The following is a 27,751-nucleotide window of genomic DNA, read 5'->3' as shown; positions in this document are numbered from 1 at the left end:
ATGAGATGCGTATAGTCGACTGTGCTCTTAAACACGAGAGGCTACTAGGTTCCACATGCAACTATCACTTTGAGCTTACGATGACACTCCCTAACTAGCGCTCTAGCATGTAGTCTAGTAGCACCTAAAGGATGACTTGCCCCTTTCCTATTGGTGTTAACTCCATTCTTGCATTCTTGAATGTCATGTATTCCTTGTGATTGGATGTTGTGTATTCTTTGAGATTGGATGCCTTGAATTCTTCATGCTTGGATGTGCTTATGCCTTCTCCCCATGTGTCTTGCATGTGTGAGTGTTCTAGCCTTATAACTATCTCCTAGAATGGGGGAATGGATCTTTTGATTCTACGTGGTTGGGTGGGATCTATACCACTGTTGGGGTCTAGAGGATAGTAGTCCAAGATTTCTCAAAGGACTCTTCTCTCATCTATTTGCTTAGGCCTCTTAGTTGATTCATTTTAATGTAAAAGGTTTGAAAAAACATTAAGTCCTCATGTAATGTAATTTGTAATATTTTTTCATTGGACTTCTCTATTGAGATAGTATGTATTTGCATGGACTTTGCTAGTGATTTGAATTAGATTGTGTGACTTCATGTTGGAGTTGAACACGATGGTATAATGATTTTATCAAGTTGCTTGTGTTGGTTAAGGTAAAATGAATGTAGGATCTTGTATTTTGGGCTTAAAATGAACTTACCCTTTAGGAGTTAGATCATATCCTTGCCAAGTTCGTTGGGATTTGGACTTCAATCCTTCGACTTACTGCTTACATCCTCGCCAAGTAATGGGTAAGTTATTATCTCTAAAACCTTGATCTACTTCATCGATCTTTGGACTTCGACCTCTCTTTTCCAAGCTCCTTTGTTTTGCGAAAGAGGTAAGGTGAAACGCCGAGACTCTAACAATAAAAGTCTAACAGGGTAAGAGGTAGTAAGGCCGCTCGATTTGGAAACCTTTTGTCTAGGTTGCCTTTGTGTTGAGGATCGTCCTTTGTCCTATAGAGTGGATTGAAGGTGAGAGTGCCCTCGTCCTACTCCTTGTCTAAGAAATCAAAAGTGTCCTCATCTAGTCGAGCAATGTTGGCTCCTAGACAACCATAGTTGGTTTTGGTTCCTGAGTATGTTGTAAGTATTTTAAAGTGTGCTTTTATATGGATTGGAGGTCGATGATTCCTTCATCCTATCATTGTGTGGTGTCACAAGAGAATACAACAATGGGTTTGTACCCAATCGTCTCTTAGGTGATGCTCCTCTTGTAGGTTAGTCAAGGTGGTTTTGTCCAATGATGGTTGAATCTTTCGCTAATGCCACCTTGCATATGCAATGGTGCCTTTGTGTCATAATATTCCATATAACACTTGTGTGCACAATGCAGTGCAAGTGCAACATGTTGTCGTCTCTTTGGTGGTTGTGTTGTTCAAAAATAAAAAAAATGTTCCATTGGATTTTGCTTTGGTCCTTTGGACAGGGCATTATAGTCTGTGTTAAGGATATAGCTTCATTCGGATTGAAGCAAGTAATATATAACGACATTGAATGAAGGGTCATGTCCCCATAGGGTCATGACTCTACGTGGCATAAGCCACATAGAAGTCATGCCCCTACATGGACATGACTCTTCATCCTTTTATTTATAGGCATCGACACTTGCTGTGAGAACTAAAACCAATAACCGTGGCAGTTTCACGAACCAGCAAGCTGTCAATATTGTCATAGAAGATTAATAGGTAGAGTTAGTTATATATATATATATATATATATATATATATATATATATACACATCGGAGGTAAAACATATTCATTGCAGTGATCTTATTAAAGTCTATCCTCACTTCATATTACCAGACTATTGTATTCTCTATCTCTGATCTAAATTCCTTAACAGTCTGAAGGCTCAATTTGATTTTTCTTGTACAAACACATTAGTAATATGATATACTAAATAAGTTGTGTTTAAACTACAGAATAATTATATGAAATGCTCGTTTCATGCTTCAATGCAATCTTGCCTTACCATTAGTCAAGAAAGTTTACTCATTTGATAATATGAAACACCCTATTGTCTTAAGGCTTTTTTCAAGTTTCCCTGAATAAGTATAGTAATGATATGATGTATTTTCTATCCAGAATGTGGATCCCATGTACTACTCTCCATTATTTGGAAGTCAGACAAATTGGAGAAAATTAAAATGAGAGAGACAAATAGTCAGTCATGTTTGAATCATTCGTGATGACATTATCTTATATATAGTCTACCAACCAAGTTCTCTAAGATTAACCATGATGACGATCAATTCACTAAGATTAGCATGCTAAAAAGGATAATAAGAATGTAGAAATGAGTTATCTATCTTGATTAAAACTATAACAAATTACTAATTGCTAAAATTGTTGGCAAAATAAAGCACCATAAAAAGGCAAAAAAACACTTCTTGTGACATAAAATTTTATGTAAAAACATGTCCAGTTCAACTAGACTGAGTTGTCAACCTCACTCCTTGTCACAGATACCATCTACAATATATAAAAACGAACATATTTACCTGACACAACATTAAAAAAAGGAATGCATAACAAAAATATATCATTTACCTGATTCAGGAACTCCTCCAACCTCCTGGTTGTGCGTATAATACTGCCCTCAAACACATCTGTCCTACTGGTAACTTCTGCAAATGAAGCACCCTACAAAAAAATGTCAATCAAATTTTAAATGTTAGTGAAGAAAAATTGATACTACATCAAAAGCAATTAACAAATCTAGCCAGCAAGATATGGCAAGGGGTAAGGTTCAAATAGATTATTCCTATTGTAAGCAATGACCAAATCACAAAAGTATCGATTGCAAATGTTAACAGTAAAAAAATTTCAACCAGAAAATTGACTATAGTCCCAGTTAATTTCTGTCACGGCAAGGTAGCACATAACTTATGTAAGTGAAGTTCAATTAATTTGCAATTGTTAAATACAAAACTATATATAACACATGAATCCTAAGATTCCAAATACTTTGCAGGGAACCATAGTACCCATGTCCAACTTTAGACAACAGGTTCAACAGTAGTCAAATGTGGTAAAGACTCAAAACACATCACCTACAGATCTACCAATATGGTAATTTCTCAGTGGTTGACAAGTCCCCTAGGCAATTGGATTACCCAAGTGGCTTCCCTTTAGCTGGTTATCTCTCTGTTTCCATACAAACCCAATTTTTGTCCCCTCTCTTTCAAAATGAGTCCTTTTTGTCTTTGATCTGAAATGGATGATAGAAATCCAAAATTGTGGTACAAATCATTTTCAGACATCAAAGCTCCTAGAATAACTAGGAAGTTGTGACAGTGTGAAACCACCTGTTCCTCACAAGGGGTGGTGGCTCTGAAATAACCTATACCGGTTAGCCTGAACTATTAATGCCGGAGTTTCAACAAACAGAATGACTTTTCCTCTTCATTTTCTCAACTCTTCAACATATTTATAACAGCTTACTCAAGGTAAATTAGTTTAAGGTGAATAGAATTAAGTGTTATAGATATTTGAAAGCAGAAAACAATCTGTAATAGAAACTATAGGCTTGAATATTCTGAATGCAACCAAGGGGAATATAGGGAAGACTGTGTCCACACTCTTAGAATCTCATTGTACTTGTCTAAATCATAACAGAAGTACAGTTGCCACCGTCAAACCTCGTCTTTTCTCCATCTTGGGAGCTTTCCAGGGTAAAAATTTCCGTGTTCACTTTCTTTGAATAACCTTCCTCTCTGATTGTCATTTAATCTTGTTTATTAATTAACACAGTCCATTATTTTGTGGTTCTTAATTTCTTCAATCATTTGAATTGATGAAATTACAAATCAACCTGGTATAATAAAAGTAACTAATCATTTGGATTTGTAGTAGCATGGGCATTTTGCGAAAAAAGTAGTAGCATGCTATATTTTCATGGCAATGTTTCATTGTAACATAAACTGTACCACTTTTTGTCCATAGCAAGTAGGGAGGAAACAGCAATTTGTGAAAAAGTAGGAGCATGCTAATATTTTCATGGCAATGTTTCATTGTGACGTAATCTGTACCACTTGTTGCCCGTGCAAGTAGGGAGAAAACAGAATAGCATTCCATTTCTAACCCACAAGAGCCATTCTAGCATGTCTTGACCATCAAAAGGAGTTTTAGCATGGAGAGTTTCAGCTGCCAGCATAAGTTGTAAAAGCAACCACTATTAATATGATCTTGGCAAGCACACCAAGGAAACTCTAATCCTCATTTCAGGTTGCAAAATGTGTCAGAGCACCACTACATTCTAACATAGAGCATTGCCTTAGAGGATGAACAGTGTGATATGAGCGAGTCGTGCTCCAATCACTAGCACACAGAAATTCCAGAGAAAGGCGGGTAAAACTATTCTATATTTCAAGTGAGGCTTTTGTGAGACTAAAAGCTTCTCTGAAAAGGGAGGTATGATGTGAAATGAATCATAAAAATCAGAAATTGTTTTGAGGATTCATTTTTGGAAATCACAATTTTCCAAATCACCCAGAAATAGCATTAATGTCAAGCTATCAGTTCCCCTCAGGTAGCAATTTCTTAACTGCTGCATGTTGAAAATAAGTGATTTCATGCAGAATGTTCCTGCAGGAATTTAAACAAAACAGATGCCTGTGTCCATCCATTTCCTTGACTTGGCGGCCTTTCACAGCATGGGAAAGACTCTCTAACATCCTTATAAGGCCTTACACAAGCCAAATTAGATCAAGGAAGGTAGAAATTAATGTTGTATACATTCAAAGTATAAATTTCAATCTGTTATAGAAGACATATGCTTGAAATCTGTGAATTCAACCAAGCGGAACAAGGGGCAGATTGTATCTACACCTAGCATCTCATCGTACTTTGTCTACATCTTAATAATGTCATCATAGAAGTATAGTTGTCACAGACAAATTTGATTTGTCATCCATCTTGAGGGTTTCCCAGGATAAAAATCTCTCTTGTTCACTTTCTTTGCATATCGTTCCTCTCTGACTGACACCTAGGCTTGCAATTTAAGTAGCATAGTCAATTATTTTGTAGTTCATAATTGCTACAATCATTTGAATTTTGATGAGATAATGTGAATCTTCATCTGTCATATGCTGGGAAAGAGTTAGAAAGTGACTTTATTAGATTGTTAATTCTTTAAACCAGCATAACTTATCCATTTCAGATAACTCCATGCACCATTTGTGATAGATATTGCATATTATTTCTAGTTGTAATTGTTTAGCCTAACAGCACTGACATTTAACATAAGCACAAACTACCACCCTCAAACTGATGTTCAGCATGAGATAGCCAGTAATGGCTTGAAGGCTGCCTAGGGTTGTGTTGTGACGTTTTCACACATCGCCCCATTGCAAATGGGGACCCCCACTTTTTCGCTTTCTAGGTTAGTTGTCTTACCTTAGCTGTTGGTAGTTGTCAAGTCTTTGCTATTAGCCTATCATTTGTAAGACATGTAGTTGTTCAAGAGCCGATCAAGTCCCTCTCTTTAGGATGAAGTGAGGTACAACACTTCCTTTGCCCTCCAAAGCTTTCGACCTGCCTCTCCCAATATAACTAGTGGATGCCCAAGCCCAATCGCTTCCCTTCCATCTCTCCATCATTCATCCCTTCCATCTCCCTTCTCCCTTCCTTCCATCTCCTACCTTTCTCCCAACATATCCTAAACCTCCTTCACTATCCCCTTATACCCCCATCCCATCCTTTACTACCCTCTTTACCTCCTACATTATCCTTTCTTACCTTTCCCCTATCATCACCACCTAACATCCATCTCACCTCATAACCTATACCTCCCTTATTCCGCTAAGCTTACCTTCTATATCACCCAATTTTAACCCTTACCCATCCATTACCCACACTCTCCTACCATCCTACCCATATTCTATCCTAACTCCCTTCATTACCCCTTATACCTCCCACATCATCCTATCTTATATTCCCCAACACCCACTCCTTGTATCCTAAACCCCCCTTTTCTTCCCTAAACCCCATCCCATCCTAACCTATCCTTTCACTACCCACCACCAACCCCCTTTTATGTCTCCATATTCTGCAACACCTATCCTTATTTTCCCCTTTCATTTCCCACACCTTACACCTCACTCTACCCACACCCCTTCCACCTTATAACCCAACCCCCCCCCCGCCTCTCCCCCCTCCCCGATGGCATCTCTTTACCACATCTCTTCATCCTTCCTTGCCACGCATATTTGGGCCTGTTGTGACATATTCACACATCGCCCCATTGCAATTGGGGACCCCCACTTTTTTTGCTTTCTGGGGTTTGCTTTCTAGGGTTTTTAAGGTTTTGTCTGTTAGCCTTTGCATTTTGAGTGTCGCCAGGGGGATCACCAGGATGGTCGGCTCTGCTTGAGCCAGGGTGAGTCCACGATGCTCCAGAATTAGGGTTTCTTTGAAAGTCTCCCTTAGACCTAGTTTTTGCTCTTGTTGCTTATCGTGTCAGCAGGTGATTGAATCTTGGTAAGGGAATATCATCTTTGAAGGTCTGAGTTGGGCAAAATTTGCAAGGATAGGGAAGGAAATGGATCTAGTATCAAGTCTAAGGCAAAGTCAAGTCAAATCCAAGGTGAATTGAGCCTAGAATAGGAATTTCGCTCTTGACCCTTCCAAAGGCTCCAAAGCGAATTCCTCTACAAGACACTCCACCTTGACCCAAACTTAGAACTAACTCATTCTCGGGCATTTGTGAGGGCAAAACACTTGTGTAAATGAAGCCAGGACTTGAGCTCAAGGAGGAATTTCGCTCCTGACCCTTCCAAAGGGTCCAAAGTGAAATTCATGTAAAACCCTATTTTTCAAGAACCTTGAGTTATATGTCAACCTAAAGAGTAAATTTGCATGATCATGATGGAAGGAACCCTAACAAAGTGTGTCCAAGGCATGAAAAGGAGGAAGCAAGTGAAAGATTAGCTCAAAATGAGAATTTCACTCCTGACCCTTCCAAAGGGTCCAGAGCAAAATTCTTCTTGACCCTCAATTTTAGCCTTGGCCATCAAAAATGAAGATCTTGGAGCCAAGTAGATGGCAAATAGACTTGATGGTGATAAGGAGAGGTGAATTTGATCAAGTTTGAAGGTGAATTGAGGCAATGGAGTGTGAAATCAGCCTAATTTGTGAATTTCGCTCCTGACCCTTCCAAAGGGTCTAGAGCGAAATTCCCAAAATCTCTCTTTTCCTTCATTTTTGTGTCGAGCCAAGTGTTGATGAAGGTGAATTGGACTTAAAGATTGCCAAGGCATGTATTTGAATGGGTTATGAGTTCAAAAAAAGTAAAGATTTTGAGCTAAAGAATGAATTTCGCTCCTGACCCTTCCAAAGGGTCTAGAGCGAAATTCCCAAAATCACCTTGTTTGCCCATTATGAAGGTCAAGGTATGAATTCCTCAACCTTGGTGGAGAAAAGACTAGTGTATGCTTGCCTTGGAAGGCATTTTGGAGTAGAGAAATGATAGATTTTGTCCTAGAAGGAAAATTTTGCTCCAGACCCTTCCAAAGGGTCCAAAGCGAAATTCCCTATAGGTCCTGTCCTTGGCCTAGGTCCAAAGCAAAATCCTCTTTTTGGTCTTTTTGGGAGTCAAATCAATGATGTCTTCATTAGAAAGCGATTCAAAGGTCAAGAGAAGTTCAAGACAAGGAGATGATGAAATTTGAGCTAAAATGCAAATTTCGTTCCTGAACCTTCCAAAGGGTCCAAAGCGAAATTTTTATAGGGCCTATCCCTAGGAAGGATCTTGAGCGAACTTCATTTTGATGTCTTCTTGTTGATGTTTTAAGGTAGAAAATGCTAAGTTGAATGAATTTATTATGTGTCCTTAATCACCTTTTGGTTTGTTTTGCAGATGGAAGAAGATCAGGACAAGGAGGACTTGTTCCAGTCCATCATCATCAAGGACATTCCACATGCATAAAGGTGGACTCAAGGTGCTTCTAAAGCGTTGGAAGACTTCAAATGTTCGAGGAATTGCAAGCTAGCCTCAAGACCTCATTCTACCACATAAAGGAACTACATGATGACAGAGAAGAATGACCTTACCAACACTTCCAGGCGAGACATGCTACCAGAGAAAGAACACTTGACAGTGAGGAAGCCTCATCAAGCACATGGGAGTAAAAGAGGTACATCATTCATCACATCAAGGACAGAGGAGGATTAACCAAGACATAGACGTCAGACAAGGTGCAATCCCAATCATTGCTCCTGCAATCAGATTGCTCCACCTCAACATGTCCAGATTCAATGTACCTGACTCATCAGGGACGGCACAAACTTAGGTGTACCTACCCCTGCTTCCTATTGGTCCTCGCTCTAGGAATGTAATTTTCTAATTGGCTAAGGAAGTTTGTTGTAACAAACCCTAATTAGAGTTTCTATCTTGTAATCCTAGCCATTGATTCTAAGACAATCAGAGTCGTCTGTTTGTAAAGGGTTCTCTATATAAAGCCCTAGCTCCTCATTTGTAAAGGTTAATAGTGAATAGTCAGAGAGTAGGAAATAGTTAGAGTAGAGTAGAAAGAGAGGGCAAAAATTGTTGCCAAGATATTGTTGCAAAAGACTTGTAAACTTCATTGAAGAAATGGTGAATTCTATGGGTCGATTCAACAATTTGCATGGTCTCTATACTTCTCAAATTTGATTTCATGTTATTAGGTGAATGGAAGAAATTTGTATGATCAATGGTGAAATTCGTATATCCATACTACTAGCGGTTTGTTGATTGCAAACTTGCCTTGCATAGTCAACTGGAATCATTCAGCTTAAGCTTAACTTCAATTATCGCATCTTCATTGATATGCATCAACCTGACGGTGTCCATGCTTGTAGCGGTGATCTAAACATCATAAAGCTTTCCTCAAAAGATCGCACTAATCTTGTGGAGATGATCTTGGGATGTCAAAGCAAGACTTAGTTAGAATTTCATCAAAGGTCATTCATTGCTCTTACGTTCGTAGTGTTAGAAATAGATCCCGTTCCAACCCTTATCCTTTTTCCTTTTTTTCAAAATCAAGGGCTAGTGAAATTCCACGTTCCAGTAATATCCAAAGCAAATCAGACGTTCAGGTCATTGAAAGTAAGTCCCCTTGTGATTCCAGCAAAATCACATCGTACCGCAAAGAGCTTATCCACACGTAGAGAACCTACATATCAGAACCTTGGAGTTACTCCGACTGATCCTTCGGCGAGATCTTCAGAAGTCAGGAAACTTTGTTTAAGAGAGGATAAGGTACCTTTAGGTATTTTATTCTGTGTTTTGTCGTGTACAAAAGACACATCAACAGGGGCCCCACCAAAACTTTAAGATGGAGAGGATGGAGCATTTCACAAGCCCCACAACATAAGGAATTCTTTTAGGATCATAGCAAGGAAGAAATGAATGATTCTCATACAAAGGGAAGAAGATAGACTACTATCAACATAAAAGGAAAACATTCAGCATTCTCAAGGGCAAATTTTAGGAATAAAATCATTGCAAGCAAGCAGTCAAGTGTGTTGGTCCCTCACTAAAGCCCTTACCACTTTCAAATTCTGATTTCTGAGTAGTGATCAGACCTCATTCACCCTTGATTCAAAGGCAAAAAATCCGAGAATTCAATCAATGATTCTAAAAAAATTTAATGTGGAAGGCAATTTCCAAGGTTTTGGTGGATTAATATTTCTGGGTTTGGACCATAATCAGACCTAATTGTTATTAAGGTGTATGATGTCTGAATTTAAATTATGTCTCTTTGCAGGTATGATTGTAAACGAATGAGGAATGGAGCAAGGATGTGAGACAAAGAATATAAGGACCGCCAATTTAGAATTATGTTTTCAATTATTCAAGTTTGGAGTTGGCAAGGTGAAAACAGTACAAATGAGATCAAAAACACCACTTGACAATGAGAGAATTGGCACTCGGAAATATAAGTAACATGTTTGTCAAATTTTGTTTTGTATAAACAAGGCTTCAAAGACCAATTTGTTTTGGTAAGGAGAGGCAAGCAAAATTTGATTGATCAAATACTCTAAAACAAATGAAGCCCTAGTGACAGATTCAGCAATGAAGGTTTTTGATCATACAAGTATAAAATACTCTTCACCAAATGACTTTGTGCAAATGAACACAAAAATGCCGAACTGTATTGGTGAAGAAGGGCAATCATCGCTTGATCAAAGGGATAAGCTAATAGAAATGAAGACAAAATCACCGATTCTCAATGAGAGAATTGGTGCTAGAGGATATAAGTGATATGTTGGACAATTTCTTGTCTTGTGCAAACAAAGTTCAAAAATCCAATTTGTTTTGACGAATGAAGGCAAGTAAACTCAATCTTTCAAATGACTTAAGTACGAATGCAACTCCAGTCGCCGATTTGAAAATGAGGTTTTTAATCATAAAAGAATGAGAATGTCTTTTCACTTAATTGCTTGACTACGAATAATCTTGCAACAGCCACTCAAGTTTGTCAAATACAAATAGAGGGAAAAATGCAACCCAAGTTTGCTAATACAAATGGAGGCAAAAATGCCACCCAAGTTTGCTAATACAATGGAATTGAAAATGCCGATCAAGGTCATGTGCTACAAATGAAAGGGAAAAGACCATTTGGGTTGATGAATTTCACAAAGACAAAGTTGTGATACAATACAAAGCCCTAAGTACGAATGAAACTTGAAATGTCGATAACATGTTAATGCAAATGCTGATCAGGCTTCCGTGTGCAAACCAAAGGGTGATGACCAACTAAGTTGTCAAGTGCAAATGACATGCTAGAGGCCGATTTGATTAATTAGAAAATGGCAACTAAAGTTTGATCAATCAGATCAACTACTACAAATCAAGCATTAAAGCCGATTGGTCTTGATAAGGTGAGATAATCAAAATTTGATCAAGTAAACTTTTCAATGCAAACGGACATGAAACTACTACTTAGCAAGCTGACAACAAAATGATCAAAAGTTGATCAATTCAACCAGATCATACAAACAAACCTTGAAAATCCAACTGGATTACTTGCAATAAGGCAAATCGTTCAAAGCATCAGGTACGAATCAAGCTAAAAATGCTGATTCATCTTGACAAGTTAAGACAATTAAAACCTAATCGGTCAAATAACTACATACAAATGAGGATGCAAATACCGATTAAGGCCTTATGGTGCGAATGAAGAAGAGATAGAGAATTGCCTTAATGAATTTCACAAATGCAAGTGATCATCAAACAATTGAAATCGCCTACACTAAAATGCAAATAAAGTCTTTAAATCCCGTCTAGGTGTGGAGATACAAATGGCTTGACAAATACCGATTAGGTGATGCAAACAAATAAGAAAAAACCGACCAAGCCATACAATTACAAAAGACATGGCGAATGCCGCCAAGAGTCTAATACAAAGGAAGGCTAAATTGCCTACATATCACTAAACACCATCAAGCAGGAATCAATGAGAAATCGGCTATCACATCAAGTATGGTATTAGTGCCCAACAAAGGAATTAAATCATTTTAAGTAAAGCAAAGTCGACCTAATATAAAGAGAGGCAACCCTTAACATCCAACGCCTATATAAAGGACGTGTTTCACATCATTTCAACATCATTCAATAAGTTAGTCTGATCAGACTTAGATCAGACTTTAATCCGAGCTAAGATATCATTTGATCAGACGAATCAGAGCACATAAGAGATGAAAGATAGGTAAAATTAAATATGAATTATATATATTTTTTATGCCTCCTTGTTTGTTTTGCAGGTGACAACAAGAGGAGCATGATACATTCAAAAATTTCATTGCATCATAGCAACATGAAGAAGTTTAGTTGATCAAGAAATCATCTCAATACCAGGAAGTCAAAACCTTGGAAGCATGAAGGAAAGATAACTTACATGATGAAGGAATGTTTTACAATCTTGATGCAATGCACCTCAACCAATCAAGCGGTTCCACATCAACATGTCTAGATGCAATGCCCCTGACTCATCCTACGGAGGCAGGGACTTTGAGCTACCTACCCTCATATTTCATTGGTTCACATTCAATATTGAACCTAAATGTAATTTTCTCATTCGCCAAAAGGACTACATTGTAACAAACCCTAACTAGGATTTCTATCATGTAATCTTGGCCATTGATTGTGAATCAATCTGAGCCATTCATTGTATAGATCTCATTTGTAAGGGATTAATAACAAGTCAACAATAGTAGAAGAATAGAAAATGGTTATTAATTAGAATAGAAATTAGATTAGGAGAAGGCAAAGATTGCGGCATAGACTTTGTTGTGAAAAGCATATGATTTCATTGAAGTTATGGTGAATTTGATATGTTATTCCAACAAGTTGCATGGTCTCTACTTCTCAATTCATTTGCTTTCATGTTAATTAGATGAAAGAAAGAACTTTGTGCATGATCAATGGTGAAAGTCATATATCCATACCACTAGCAATTTGCTGATTGTAAATTTGCCTTGTGTGGTCAACTAGAATTCTTGAATAAACTTAACTTCAATTACTATTCACACTTTGATATGCATTGCCTTGATGATATCCTTCTTGTTGATAGTAATTTGAACATCATTTTTGTTTTCCTTAGAAGATAGCACTAAGCTTTGTGGAGTTGGTGCTTTGCATGTCAAAGCAAAGCTTAGTCGAGTTTCACCAAAGATTGTCCATCATTCCTACATTCTCAGGATTAGATTAAATTCTCAAACCCTATCTCTTTTGCCATTTTATTTTCCTAGCAAGTAGTTAGAATCTAAGTTCCGGCAACATCCAAACATTCAACATAAGTCCCCTTGGATTACCAGCAATCCCATCAACCAATTGAGCTATTTACATGTCAAGACCTGACTATAGAAACCTTGGAATCATCATGGTTGATCATTCAATTTAGCATCTAGAAAGATTTTGATCGAGAGAGAATAGAATACTTTTAGTATTTTATTCTAAGTTTGAAGTGCATACAAAAATATCAACAGGTTGTACACAGACAACAGAATACTTGTATCTAGGAGAACATGAAATAATACCACACAACTCACCTATCAAAATGACACTTTTCAAGCACTCCAAGGAAGGTACACTAACAAGGCAACTGACATGATACAAGAGATGTAGAATACCATAGTTGTGTTGATGGGCAATCCGGCTATGAATGCAGATAAGATGAGGTTACAAGTAGACACACAAATGACCAAGAGGGAATTCAAAGCATGGAATATGACCGTTGTCCATCTACAACCACACAAACAATTAACATTTAAGAAGGTAAAGTTAAGGAAGTGATCAATGTGTCACAGCATGCAAAGGTAGTAGGAGCAGCATACATGTTGAACATGCAAAACAAAGAACCATACATGACAGGTTTCATATTTCATGCCTAAAGCAGGCAGGGTGCATATATCACAACAGACAGAGCTATTAGTGAAAGGTGAGGATGACAAGCTTGCTTAAGAACCAAGTAAAATGGGCCAAAGATATGAAAATGTGATTACAGGATTGTGCAAAACTTTGAGGTGAAGTGGAAGGGTCTATTGAAAGAGGGAACAAGGTTGGAGAACAAGGTGTAGATACTGAAATCTCTCTAATGCTCATTTCCTACCATCACTCCATCTTGATGCATAAAAAACATTAATTAATCCATTATCTGCAAATATCCAAATTAAAATAAATATCAGCAAATTAATTTAATAAATATTACAATCAAATAAAATCAGTCGGTTATCTAATTGCTCAAAATGCCCAATAAATCATTGAATAAAGAAAAAAAATCAAATTAATTAATTGTTTGTGTTAAAATTAGTCTCAGTCGTAACTAATCTGGTTATTAACACCCAGAAATTCGATTTGATATACTTGCGATTTAATTGAGATTTATGTAAGTGAGTATTAAACTAACACATTAGTTTGTTATTGTTATGTTTGGTTAAGTAATCCCGCCGGTGTAAAAGAATCGTGGCTCCACACAGGGGTCACGACCCTATGTGGAACCACGTGGTTCCACATAAGATCGTGACCCCCTGTGGAGGCACGATCCAATGAAGACAAGTAATATATATCCACCACCCTCGTCGAATGAGAAATAGCGTCAGACAATACACGTGGTGAACGTAGAAGATATAATTGCTTGGTCTTTGTATCTGCAGAGGCAAACTTATAAGACATAAATAAAATCAGTTTATATTTCTTTAAATCAAATACTAACAGTATAAATTCTTTGTCTCAGAATTTTGATTGTTCTGAAAGTCATCACAGTCTATTTACATTTACATGGTATCAGAGCCTAACTACTTAAGATCCAAATAGAATAAAAGCGAAGTTGACATATCATATCAAAGATTTCTAAAATGGCGAACACAATCAGATTCGAGGACAGACTCGAAGGAACAGCAAATTTTGTGGCTTGGAAAGTCAGAATTCTGATAGTATTAAAAGAGAACAAAGTAATCAAATTCATAAAAGAAGACAAGCCCAAACCTGCAGACGAACTTGAGAAAACTGTGTGGAATGAAGGAAATGATAAAGCTGTAAAAATCGTGATAGATGCAGTAAGGGATCACATAATACCACTTATATTAAAATATGACAACGCTTATGAAATGTTCAAAACCCTTGAAACGACGTATGAGATAAACAATTCGAGCAAAACCCTAGCTCTAAAAAGACAGTTGAACCACATAAGTATAAATAAAAGTGAAACAATAAACTCATACTTCATGAGGATAGGTTCACTCAGAGATCAACTGCAAAAACTTGATTATCATGTCGAGAAGCAAGAACTATCAATGATTACTCTAGATGGACTATCTGAATCCTGGGAATCATTCAAACAAGGCATAAATGCAAGGGATAAATTTACAGAATTTGATCGACTAAGGGATGACTGCCTCCTTGAAGAGTCGAGGCAAATGAAAGGGGGAAATCACAAAACTAAAGATGAGGACCTCCACATTCTGAATACCAACTCTCGTAAGAAAGGCAAGAAGAGAAACTTCAAGAAGAGAAAATCCCATCATGGGAAAAGCTTTCATAAGTAAGACATGTCAAAAATCCAATGTCATAGATGTGATCAGTATGGACACGTCATTTAATTGTCCTGATAAAGTAAAACAGCAAGCATCATTCGCCAAAGTAGAGAAGAACACAGAACTTGAATCTGAGAAGTTTGTATTATATTCAGCACTATCAAGTCAAGCTTCAAACAAGTCTGACACTTGGGTGATAGACAGTGGATAGTCGAGACATGTCACCGGATTCAGAGAATTACTAGACTCAATGGAAGAGGGATCAAATGAAGAGGTAACAATAGGGGATGACTCTGCACATCCTGTAAAAGGTGTCGGGACATGTACAATCAGACTGAAGTCTGGAATCTCAATCCAACTCATCGGGGTACTATTTGTACCAGGCATCAAAAGGAACTTAGTCTTTATCTCTGCACTTGAGGATGACGGATATAGAGTCTCATTCATAAAAGGAAAGGTAATGGCATGGCCAAAAACATCCACCTTAAAAAGAGCACAAGTGATTGGTTACAGACAAGGACACCTATATGAATTGTGTAATAAGCCAAATCAAACCTTACTTCATGAAGTCATGGATCAAGCAGAAATTTGGCATAGAAGACTAGGGCACTTACATTTTCGTGCTCTACCCTCTATGGAGAAATTAGTCACAAGACTACCTAAACTAAAGCCAATTCATTCAGATGTTTGTAAAGGATGTGCACTAGGGAAAAACACTAAAAGCTCTTTTCCTTGCAGTTCTAGAAAAACTAACGGAGTACTAGAACTAGTTCGCTCTGACTTATGTGGGCCTATGTCTGAACCATCACTACGAAACCCATCATACTATGTAATCTTTGTAGACAATTTTTCTAGGAAAACTTGGATTTACTTCCTTAAAAGTAAAGAATCTAAAGGTATTCTTAGGAAATTTAAAGAGTTCAAATATATCACAGAAAATCACTCTGGTAGGAAAATCAAAACTCTTAGGACTAACGATGGTAGGGAATACACATCAGAAGTATTTAAAGAGTTTTGCAAAGATGTTGGGATTAAGAGGGAGTTCATTGTACCCTACAATCCTCAATGAAACGGGGTTGTTGAAAGAAAAAATAGAACAATAGTAGAAGCGGCAAGGGCTATGTTGTTAGATCAAAACCTAGAAACTGCACTTTGGGGAGAAGCCACTAATACCGTTGTATACATTCAAAACAGATGTCCTCACTCTCATATTGGTGACAAAACTCCTGAAGAAGTCTTTACTGGAATTAAACCTGATATTAGCCATCTCAAAATATTTGGATGTCCTGTTTATATTCATGTACCTAAGGAGAAAAGAACTAAATTAGAACCTACTGGACAGAAAGGGATTTTTGTAGGATATAGTGAAACATCTAAAGCCTACCGAATATTCATCCCTGGTCAAAGACAAATAGAATTAAGCAGAGATGTCATATTTGAGGAAGATATAGCTATTAAAAAAACAAGGAGTTCCATCACACCTGAAATCCCAACTAATTCCCTTAATTTGGAAGAAGATTCTTTTTCTGAAACTCAGAGGGAGCATCCTAAGGATATCACCTTGGAACTTGAGAACACTACAACAGAAAATCCTAGGAAGAGACCACTATGGGCCATTAAAACAATACAGGAAGCAGAATCCTTTGCAGCACCTAGAGGAACATTTAGAGAAAGCAAAAGACCTTCAAAGTTCTCTAGCTATGTTACTCTAATGACAAACCTCATAAATGTTGAACCTTCAAGTGCCGGAGAGGCTCTTAAACAGCAAGTATGGAAGGATGCGATGATAGAAGAATATCAATCTATCTTAAAGAATGATGTGTGGAAAATTGTGCCTAGATCTAAAGGAAAATCATTTGTATCTTCTAAATAGCTCTTTAAAATTAAGCATGTTGTTGATGACAGTATAGAAAAACATAAGGCAAGATTTGTTGCTCGAGGCTTCTCACAGAAGGAAGGAATTGACTATGAAGAAACATTTGCACCTGTTGCACGATACACTTCTGTCAGAACAATCCTGGCTATAGCAGCATCTAAAGGATGGAAAGTTCATCAAATGGATGTAAAAACTGCATTTTTGAATGGAACAATTGAAGAAGAAGTATATCTAGAGCAACCTGAGGGATTTGAGGTAAATAATGCTAAAACACATGTATGCAAGTTAGAGAAAGCATTGTATGGATTAAAACAAGCTCCCAGAGCATGGTACGAAAGAATTGACAGTTGCTTATTAGAGATAGGTTTCTCTAAAAACATTGCTGATCCAAATTTGTATTTCAAAATAAGCAAAGGTGAAATGTTGATACTCATATTATATGTAGATGACTTATTAATTACAGGAGAAGATCATCTCATTGCAAAATGCAAACAGGAACTAGCTTCAGAGTTTGAGATGAAGGATTTACGTCTACTCCATTATTTCCTTGGATTAGAAGTATGGCAAAAACCAGATGGTATTTATCTAAATCAAGGTAAATACACCATTTACATTCTGAAGAGATTTGGAATGATGAATTGTAAGCCAATGTCATCTCCTATGGAAACAAACCTACATAAACTAAAAGAAGCTATAGCAGATTCCAAATTTGCAGATCCAACATTATACAGACAGATTATTGGATCATTAATGTACCTAGTCAATACCAGACCTGATATATGTTATGCAGTAAATGCACTCAGCCAACACATGGTTGAACCCAAAGAAATACATTTGGTTGCAGTAAAGCATATATTGAGATATCTACAAGGTACCTTGGACTATGGACTGCATTATTAACACACTGCATTGAACCTACATGGATACTCTAATTCAGGCTGGGCTGGAAGCGTGATAGACAGGAAGAGCACTTCAGGATGCTATTTCAGCTTAAGATCAGCTATGGTATCTTGGATCTGCAGAAAACAATCATCCGTAGCTCAGAGCTCCACAAAAGCTGAATATATAGCTGCAACCATGGCAGCTAAGGAAGCCGTATGGTTGAGGAAATTGATAGTAGGACTGTTTGGTGAAAGTCTGAAACCTGCAATCATTCATTGTGACAATCAGAGCTGCATTAAACTTTCAGTGAATCCAGTTTTCCATGATAGATCCAAGCACATTTAGATCCCATATCACTATGTAAGAGACATGACAGAGAGAAAGGTAATAAGACTGGAATATGTCAATACAGGATATCAGGCAGCTGACATTCTCACCAAACCCCTAGCAAGAGTGAAAATTGATCACTTCAGGAGGTACCTTGGTATGGTTAAAATGTAATTGATGTCTAAAATTATGTAAACTTCTTGGTCATATATTTGAGTATATGAAGTATGTAACCTTTCCCTATGTTCATTCCTAAAGGATGACGATTCTTTAGTTAATGAACACTTGTATTTTAAGATTGTAAGGTGACGATCTTATAAATGTTTGGAAGATCATATAAACTGAAAATCAGACAATTTGAATATCAATAATATCATAAGTTATAGTAGACATTATGTAAGCGGATTAATGTCAGTGCACATACTATAACAAGGATATCAAAGTGAGTATATCCTTAGTATCACAGGCTGATACTTAAAACAGGGATATCAAAGTGAGTATATCCTTAGAATCACAGGTTGATTCTTCACACCTAGGTGATGTAATTATCATGAGATTAGTGTGGAGCTAAATTAAGTTTTAGGTCTATAATCCTAAGACTAAGAGGGAGTGTTAAAATTAGTCTCAGTCGTAACTAATCTGGTTATTAACGCCCAGAAATTCGATTTGATATACTTGCGATTTAATTGAGATTTATGTAAGTGAGTATTAAACTAACACATTAGTTTGTTATTGTTATGTTTGGTTAAGTAATCCCGCTGGTGTAGAAGGATCGTGGCTCCACACAGGGGTCACGACCCTATGTGGAACCACGTGGTTCCACATAGGATCGTGACCCCCTGTGGACGCACGATCCAATGAAGACAAGTAATATATATCTGCCACCCTCGTTGAATGAGAAATAACGTCAGACAATACATGTGGTGAACGTAGAAGATATAATTGCTTGGTCTTCGTATCTGCAGAGGCAAACTGATAAGACATAAATAAAATCAGTTTATATTTCTTTAAATCAAATACTAACAGTATAAATTCTTTGTCTCAGAATTCTGATTGTTCTGAAAGTCATCACAGTCTATTTACATTTACAGTTTGTGAAAATAAAATTAAAAAATTCAGTAAATTATTAAATCATCCAACAAACTAATAATAGTCATCTTATCCTTATCCAATCCATCTATCCTCATCCACATCCTCGAATAATTGGTTTTCCAACTTGTTTTGAATCTTATTTATTTCCGCTATAATCTTGCATGTCACATTCGGCATGCCTAGTGGGACTCTGACTCTATGTTGAGCTAACCTTTCACTTGCAGGATCAATTTTCTGATCTGTTTTCCAGGTTTTGAGTTCTTTCCTTTTCATCATTGCTTTTAGCAAAGGAAGTTATAAATTATTGCTAAGTCTATCTGGGCTTCTTATCTTTTTCCTCTCTCACAGTCAAGTGGCATGTACTTCTTGAAATGCCTTTCTCAATGCAGTTTTCTCAATGTTACCCCGAGTTTCCGGGACGGGGAAGGCAGGGGACGGCGGGACGCGTTTCCGGGACGGCAAATTTTTTTGCCAAATTTGGGGACGGCGGGGGATGGCTATTAAAATATAGGAAAATTTCAAAATTCTAAATGTTCATATGAAAACATGGATAAAGCATGCATACATACATTATATTCATATGAAAACAATAAAACATGGAAATAGCATGTGTATGATACTATGAAAAGTTGAAGACATTTTCGAATGTAAATTCTGAACATACAACATTGTTAATACTCAATAGACAATATGCAATTATGCATTCATAAATCAGAATTTCAATTCATTCACATTGTCAATATGCATATCATAATAGATATTAAAGAAATAACATACAAAATGTCAAAACAAAGAGGTTAAATTTTCCCTACTTCTATCGACGCGGTTTCCCCCCATATTTTTCAACGGGGGTTTGGGGGCAGCTCCCCCAAGGTGGGGTCAAGGGGCATCGCCCCTTGCAGGGTCAAGGGGCAGCGCCCCACGAGGCCAAAAAAACTTATTCTTTCATAAAGGTGTTGGGTGTTATTTTTCTATTAACTCGCCGAGTTTGGCGATTTTTGGGCAATTTTCTAATCTCTGTGTCAAAATGCCCAAAGGCTACACTGCTGCCATATAGTTTCATTGTCAAAATTATGAATTAAATTAATGTTATCTTTTAATTTTTTTATTTTTAATAACAATTTGAATTAATAAGGGGCCTATATTAGAAAAAAAAAATTAAAAATTGAAAATATAACTTTTTTTATTTTTTTAATATTTTTTAATGGCCTTAGATAAGGTGGACGTTTGGCCGTCCCCGGGACGGATTGGGGACGTCCCAGCCGTCCCCAGCCGTCCCTGGGACGTACGGACGTCCCACAAGGCTAGGGCAGGCGTCCCCCCGTTTCGGGGACGTCCCCTAAAAATATAGGGCAATTTGGGGACGGGGGGAAACGTCCCCTAGCCGTCCCCAAGTCCCCGAAACGTCCCCGGGCCGGCGACGGGGGTTTTCAGGTTGGGGACGCGTCCCCGGGTAACTCTGAGTTTTCTGAGTCTGGAGATTTAAGCAATAGCTGTTGGAAGCTAGGATCCGTAACTTCTCCCAAATAAAGATGTATTTGATGGCTATAGAGATAGCTTCCATATATGATGGGAGTAGAGTTATGCTGGGTGGGCATCTTCAAGATGGTTTACTTTCCATTTTCTATTAAATGTTGAAAGAGCATAAGCAGCATCCATTATCTTTTTATGTGGTTTCCTTTTGTCTTACCTGTTCAAAGGCAAAATTTTCCAACATTTATTATATTAATCTGTATCTATTGGTGCTTGCCATTGTTTACACAACCACCATTGGTAGTTGCTAATGTTTACACAACCAAAACGGATACAGCTGAAGGCTATTCTGTGATGGGATGCAGATTAGATTTGCTTTTATAAGTGTTGGCATCAGAATCCTCAAATCAATTTTGAATCGGATTTAGGATTTTTCTTCTCTAACGAATCTCAGAATTGTTTGTAGCAACATGTATTCCTTATGCCCTTAGCAGTGAACCCTGCATTCCCACATCATACCAGAATTGGAATTTTGGCAGTCTATTCTCTATCCCTGGCAGTTTTCTAAAATATAGCAAACCAGATTTATTGTGAATAAATTGAAGCGGCAGCTTTAGTCAGTGGAAACATAATTCAAAATCATGCCCCATGCCAACAATTTCAGGCAGTTGGCAAATTTTGCTTTGATAAGGTCTCGTAATATTTCTCCCTAAAAATTCTGTATATTTATTTTTTTGTTTAAGCAGCTGCAAATATCTTGTTTTAAATTTTGAAAAATTGGTGAGTGGATTAAAGCAGCAGCACAATGCTTTGAATATTTTTTATTTTATATTTTGGAAGTACGAGTACAGGAAACTTCATGCTGAATATATATAATATGGTGATATAAAATTTCAAGTGAATGCATCACATGAGGTGAAGGAACAAATCTATAATTCTCGCATTTTTTGGATGTGAAAGAGAGACATTATGACTTGAAATTTGAAAAAAATATGTAAAACCCAAAGACTCGTACATTTCTTGACAGTAACCAATTATTTTTCGTCAAGAAAAACACAAAGTTCAGTGATCTACTTTACGTAAGGGTCTCATCATGTCGTCATATTTGTGATCCAAAATATGACAATGATAGAAATATAGCCTGATTCAGCAGTGGAATTAAGAATATGGTAATATAAAATTTCAAGTGAATGCATCATATGAGGTGAAGGAACAACTCTATAATTCTTGCATTTTTTGCATGTGAAAGAAAGAGATTATGACTTGAAATTTGAAAAACTATGTAAACACCGTAGACTCTCATACATTTCTCGACAGTAATAAATTATTTTTGTCAAAGAAAACATAAAGTTTAGTTATCTACTTTAGGTAAGGGCCTCATCATGTCGTCATCTTCATGATCCAAAATATGACAGTGATAGAAATATAGCCTGATTCAGCAGTGGCATTAAAGGGATAAGATTGTCTGCTACAGATCAAAGAAAAATTAACGAGAGTAATTACCACCAACGTTCCGCATTTTTACAGATCAACTTTTTGTTTATTGTGAATAAACTGAAGTAGCAGCTACATAGAGATTGGTTTTACTTCTCTAGAACAAGCGTTCTCATTATAAATTTGAAATTGGCAAATACTAAACATACCACACAATACATTTAAGCCAGACACAAGACCTACAATCCTACATTCCAAATCAAAGCTTAAAGATAGGGATTCCCAACCTAGTATCTAATCCACATAACCAAATACCTCCAAATCCAATCTAAGTCTAGCTTAACTATGTATCCAATCCATCAAGTCAAAGCTCCTAATTATCCACACACCACACAAACAACGTCATTGAACAATCTTACTAAATATAGCAATGCAACCCAATGCATATCCAATAGAAGGGTTTCATAAGCTTTATCCTCGGTCTTGCTAAAATACAAACCTTGTTAAAAGCAACTAATCATCATCATCAAGATATATCATTCCCAATCCTCACATTGTTCGCTAGATATATCATTCCAATATCAAGAGTATTATCTTTGTCCTCAAATCAATCAAATGTTAGCCTTTCACTTGATTGGAGGGAAAAATATTGTTTGTCTAGTCTCTATATGTTTCATGCATGTTTTCTTCCTTGTTTTTGTGTCTCTTGTTGTTTTTCTTTGTATTTATGATAAAATTAAAAAATTGAAAAAAAAAAAAAAAGTTTGCCTTACTTCCCACAACATACTTCCTCCAAGGACACCATAGTTCTTTATACTATGTTGCATCTCAATGATATAAAAAATTGGACACGAGTCATGTTTTTGCTTTTATCTTTATTGTTGCTCTTCATTCATTTGTTGTGTTTACCTGCACTTATCTGTGTCTTTATTATTTTCTTTGTTTTCTTTTATCTTTTGATTTATTGTTTCAAGTTAGTTTTCTACACATATAGCGCATTGTCAACGTGATCAATTATATCATGATGCATAAATTATATGCAAAATAAAAATTGTTCCTCAAACATATTGGAATCTCTTTGTAGATTCCCAATGTCTACCTATGCACAAAAGTACTCAAAGAAAATCTCATAATTCTCCATTTCCATTTCTACTATCATAAGCCATAATAAAATAACCTCATCTAATAAATCTATCATCCCCAAGAAATCCACACCTATTTATCCTTTTACTAATTTCAGCTTCATCCATTTCAAGAGCACACCTATGTTCTTCAAACCTGCTCATCCTCTTGAGGGTGCACCAACATATCATTATCCATTCAATCCTAAATCCATCCAAATCCATACTTTGAAGCTTCTCCAAACATCCTCACATGGTTTTTGAGACATATCATTCCCACCTCAACAACGTTGTTAATCAATCAATCCTTGATCTTTGATGCTTGGGGCATCTTCCATCAACAAGTGCCTATTGGCACTTGTAGTGTTGTTGTCATTGATGTCAACCTGCAGCTAGTCTGTTGTCATTGATGATATCTCTGTAATGAAGATTAGGGATATAGTTGTTAGATAGATTTTGGTTGCAGATGCTCTGTCTTGTGGATGTCCACCTTCTTGGTGTCTGATGTCTACAATCAGCATGATAATATTAATGGTATAATGATCATCTCATATTAAAATGAGAATTAGATGCATTGAGATGAGGAATATTAAGATGAGGATCAGATGCATTGAGATGAGGATTACAAGCATGGCAATATTAGAATATTGTAATGTTTCCTTAATGGTCATCTTAGTCATCTTAATCGTGTTTAGTTAGTTTCTATTTTTCAACTTTTGTTTACGATTGTTTCTTTTAGAAACATCATCTCTTGTAAATTCTTTATATAGAGCTCTTGCTCTATTGCTTAATAACATCGGATATTTTAACATGGTATCAAAACAAGTCAATGGGATTTCATAAATTTGGGGAATTTTTTCTCAAAAAATTTGTAACCTCTTCTTATCTGGAATTTTTTTCCAGAAATTTGTTTTTTCGGTTTTTTATGAATCATTGGAGGTTTTGTTGAAATCTTTGCAAAGTTTCGTGGGCTAATTTGGAGCTATAATTCGACATTTTTGTGGGCTCGTGGACCTGTGTTCGTGGGCAGTTTGGGTGCTACGTTTTTTGTGTTGTTTTCTTTGTGCCCACAGATTTTTGGTTTCTATTTGCGACAATGGTGTTTCAAATCTGCAATCCTCTATACTTGCGGTCTAGGGCTTCGTGGAGTCGGGCTTTGTTTAGTGTCTTTATCTCACTGCAACAATGTGACTAGGGCACGAAATCTGCCTCTTTGTTTGGTCAACTAGAGATGTTCTGTTGGGTTTATAATTTTGCCCTTAAAAAATTATTGGTGAGTTTTAATAAATTTTTTCCCTTAAAAAATTTCTAATGGGTTTTAGTATATTTTTCTCCTTAAAAAATTCTAGGAGGGTTTTTCTAATTTCTATCCTTAAAAGTTCTTTTGGGTTTTACTGTTGTTTCCTCAAAATGAAGTTTTGTATTTTGATCCATGTCTCGGATTTTGTGTCTTGGGTTTTGATCGATTTTTCATCTCAAAATCATGTTCGATTTCGATCAATTTTTCTCAAAAATCATGTTGTAATTTGTGATGTTTGCATGGGATTCTAGATTTTGCATGATTTTGTCCTCAAAATTCATGTGTACAGGTGTTCTTGTCTTAGGGTTTTTACCCTTTTTTTCCAAAAAAACAATGCTTTGTAAACTTCAGTTTCTAGGTTTGACAATTTTTTCCTCAAAATCATGGCTTCTTGCAATCTGTTTAGGGTGTCATGCTCATTTGCAAAAGTTTGTGGACGATTTGTGTTATCCGGAAGTTCTCCAGATTTTGGGAGGGTCAGTGGTAGGCTCATCTCAGTGACAGGGTCAGTGGAAGGTTCATGTCGTAAAACGTTTTAAGAAAGAGCCAACCTTCTCTATTTTTCTTTGGGTAGTTAGAACGATGACCATTAAGGGAGGGTATTAGAATATTGTAATGTTTCTTTAAAGGTCATCTTACTCATCTTAGTCATCTTGGTCATCTTTAGTTAGTTTCTATTTTCAGCTTTTGTTTACGATTGTTTCTTTTAGAAACATCGTCTCTTGTAAATTTTTTATATAGAGGTCTCGCTCTATTGTTTAATAACATTGAATATTTTAACAAGCAATAAAGTGGGTACGACTATGATGACCTTGTGTATGCTACAGGGTGACAATTTATGATACTTTCAAGACATTCTAGTCCTTGGAAGATTGATGGTGCAAGTAGTTGCAGGAATGTATGCTGACAACATCTTTGAAGAATGCTATGCATTACTTCACACTTAATGATTTGGTCTTGTGGATTTGAACATAATGTGTATGCTTTGTGGACATTGCACTCCTATCTTTTCAAGCCCTAGTGCTACAACTACTGTGGTTGGCAATTGCAGTTTGTTAGTAATCTGGTTATCTGTCAAGATTGGTCTGGAAAATGCTCTACATTTCTTTGCATTGATGTTTCTGGTGCTACAGCTTGGAAGACATGTAATGTAAAGTTTATGTTGTGTCTCAATTCAAGTTTCAAGTGTTGATGTGGTTTGCAAGAGTTGATAATGTTGTTTTGTTCATGACAATGATAAAGAAGTATATGGAAATGTTGTTGGATGTTCAAGGAACATCCTAATGTGCTTGGCATGATTTTAGATGGTCTGTCTGGTGTCATTGTGTTTGATGTTAGTTGTTTGTAATTGCTTTGCTTTGGCCATCACGATTTGTTCTCTTACTTGTAGTGTATCCTTCGGTGTCTCTGCTTGCTTTGCAGATTATATTGTGTCGTATTTGCGTTCTATTTTGGCGTATGGGGATCCGCATTGGATTAATTCCAATGAACCACGGGGACGTGTTCCCCCCCCCAACCCTCGCATTTCTGAGACGAGGACATCTTCGGGACGAGGAGTCGAGGACGAGGCATCCCTCATTGTCCCACCACTGCCACCAGAACGTCTAGAGACGCCGAGGACACCCAAATGTCTCAAGGACTCCTGGGAGTCTCTTGGCCGTCTCAAGGACGCCTAAGAGTCTCTCATAGCCCCAACTTAGAAATTTGAACCCTAAGCAAAAATGGTGGAAAATTTGTAAGAATGGCATCCTTGTCTTCAAGCCAGTCTCATCCTCTAACCCCTCTCTTGACCTCTCTCTATCTCACTCTCTTCTCTTTTTCCCAAGATCTAGACCTATCTCTACATCTCACTCTCTTACCTAGACCCATGCCAAGGGTGCTACCCTCAACCTCGTTTTGGTGTTGCCCCCAAACCCACATCAAACTATAATTCTAAGCAAGTAATAAGCCAATGATGAATCATGATCATATATCATATTTTCGATATAATATAAATCTCCAATTTGACAATTTCATTTGTCAAATTTTATTTAGTATTCAAAAAATCTTAGTATTTACTATTTAGTATTTGCAATTTTGTTATTTTACTAATTTGCCAAAGTTTCATTTGAAATATAATTCTTATACATCTTTTCATAACTAGTTTTTCAAGTACTATATGTATATCAGAACCACCCCACCAACATCACCTCGTCGTCCCCAAACTTTGGCCCTTTGTCCCCCTGTCCTAGAAACTCATCCCGCCATCCCCAATGGCTGTGGAACAATGGTTAATTCTCTTGAAAGATATGTTTTCGAGTCGACTAGTTATGTGTTACATGATTTATCTACATGTTACCTTGTTGCTGACTTTGGAGGATGTATGCTAGCGTGTGTTATATTTGTTGCCGCTTAGAGAGATGTTATATGATGTTTTAGGTCCTCTCTATCTCTTCGATTGAACCACTTTCACCACAATTGTGCTTCGGTGGCCAACTTGATAGGACTCATGTTTGTCCTTTGTTCTAGCCAACCTAATTAATGTTTTGTGATGAAGAGGATGGTATATATAGAATGAAGTACCCCTCCTCAATCAGCCTCTTTTGTATGTTTTAAGTTACTTCAGTGACTATTCTATGGAACATTATTGTATTTTGACTCGGATATTATGCGATGTTATTTCATGTTTTATCCGGATTTATGGTGTATGATTTTATGCAGTATCTCAGTGCTTATGAATAATGTTATTTTATGGATCTTTATCATGGACTGACACTTTTCCCTTATATTGTGATTCGTTATTTATATGTTGCGTGTTTGCAAGTGTATTGGGATGCGAGGGGATGATTTTCCTTCACTCACTCTAGTGAGACAGGGAACGTCATGATTCTCCTTCATCGGTGTGCGTGTCATGTCTGTATATATATATATATATATAGGTCTATATGCACGTGTGGTTCTTTGGTGCAAGACATTGCAGGTACTAGTACTGGGTAAGTGTCGGGTATTGACTCCACCTGGTTTCACAGGTCTGAGCATGCCTGATATATCTGATGGGAGTGGAGGAGATAGTTGTGGTACCCCATCTTGACCCGCAGTTACACTCGTATGAGTGTTGTCAGTCAGTTGTGTTTCCCTGTCTGGCTGTTATGCGTATCATGGTGCCTTGATTTGGTCATTTGAGAGTCGTCATTTGATCTGTCTTG

The 27,751-nt window shown here is 37.0% G+C and overlaps 1 protein-coding gene across 2 annotated transcripts in view; it reads right to left on the bottom strand.

The window, feature by feature from the left end:
• The window catches only part of LOC131029046 (DExH-box ATP-dependent RNA helicase DExH10), a 119,731-nt gene that overhangs the window by 18,002 nt on the left and 73,978 nt on the right, over positions 1-27,751 (bottom strand). Inside the window, exons 16-17 of one of the 2 annotated variants that reach the window (XM_057959444.2) lie at positions 22,075-22,141; positions 2,594-2,686 (exon numbers count right to left, since the gene is read on the bottom strand). In XM_057959444.2, the coding sequence (XP_057815427.1) occupies positions 22,106-22,141 (36 nt within the window). In that variant the 3' untranslated portion in view covers positions 2,594-2,686; positions 22,075-22,105. Of the gene's footprint in view, positions 1-2,593; positions 2,687-22,074; positions 22,142-27,751 lie in introns of those variants that run through there. The other variant, XM_057959443.2, reaches the window with a different exon arrangement.

Source organism: Cryptomeria japonica, chromosome 2 (assembly GCF_030272615.1).
Source record: "Cryptomeria japonica chromosome 2, Sugi_1.0, whole genome shotgun sequence".
Taxonomy (NCBI): Eukaryota; Viridiplantae; Streptophyta; class Pinopsida; order Cupressales; family Cupressaceae; genus Cryptomeria; species Cryptomeria japonica.
Note: the sequence above shows the minus strand (reverse complement) of the source record. Positions and strands in the feature narration are given on the sequence as shown.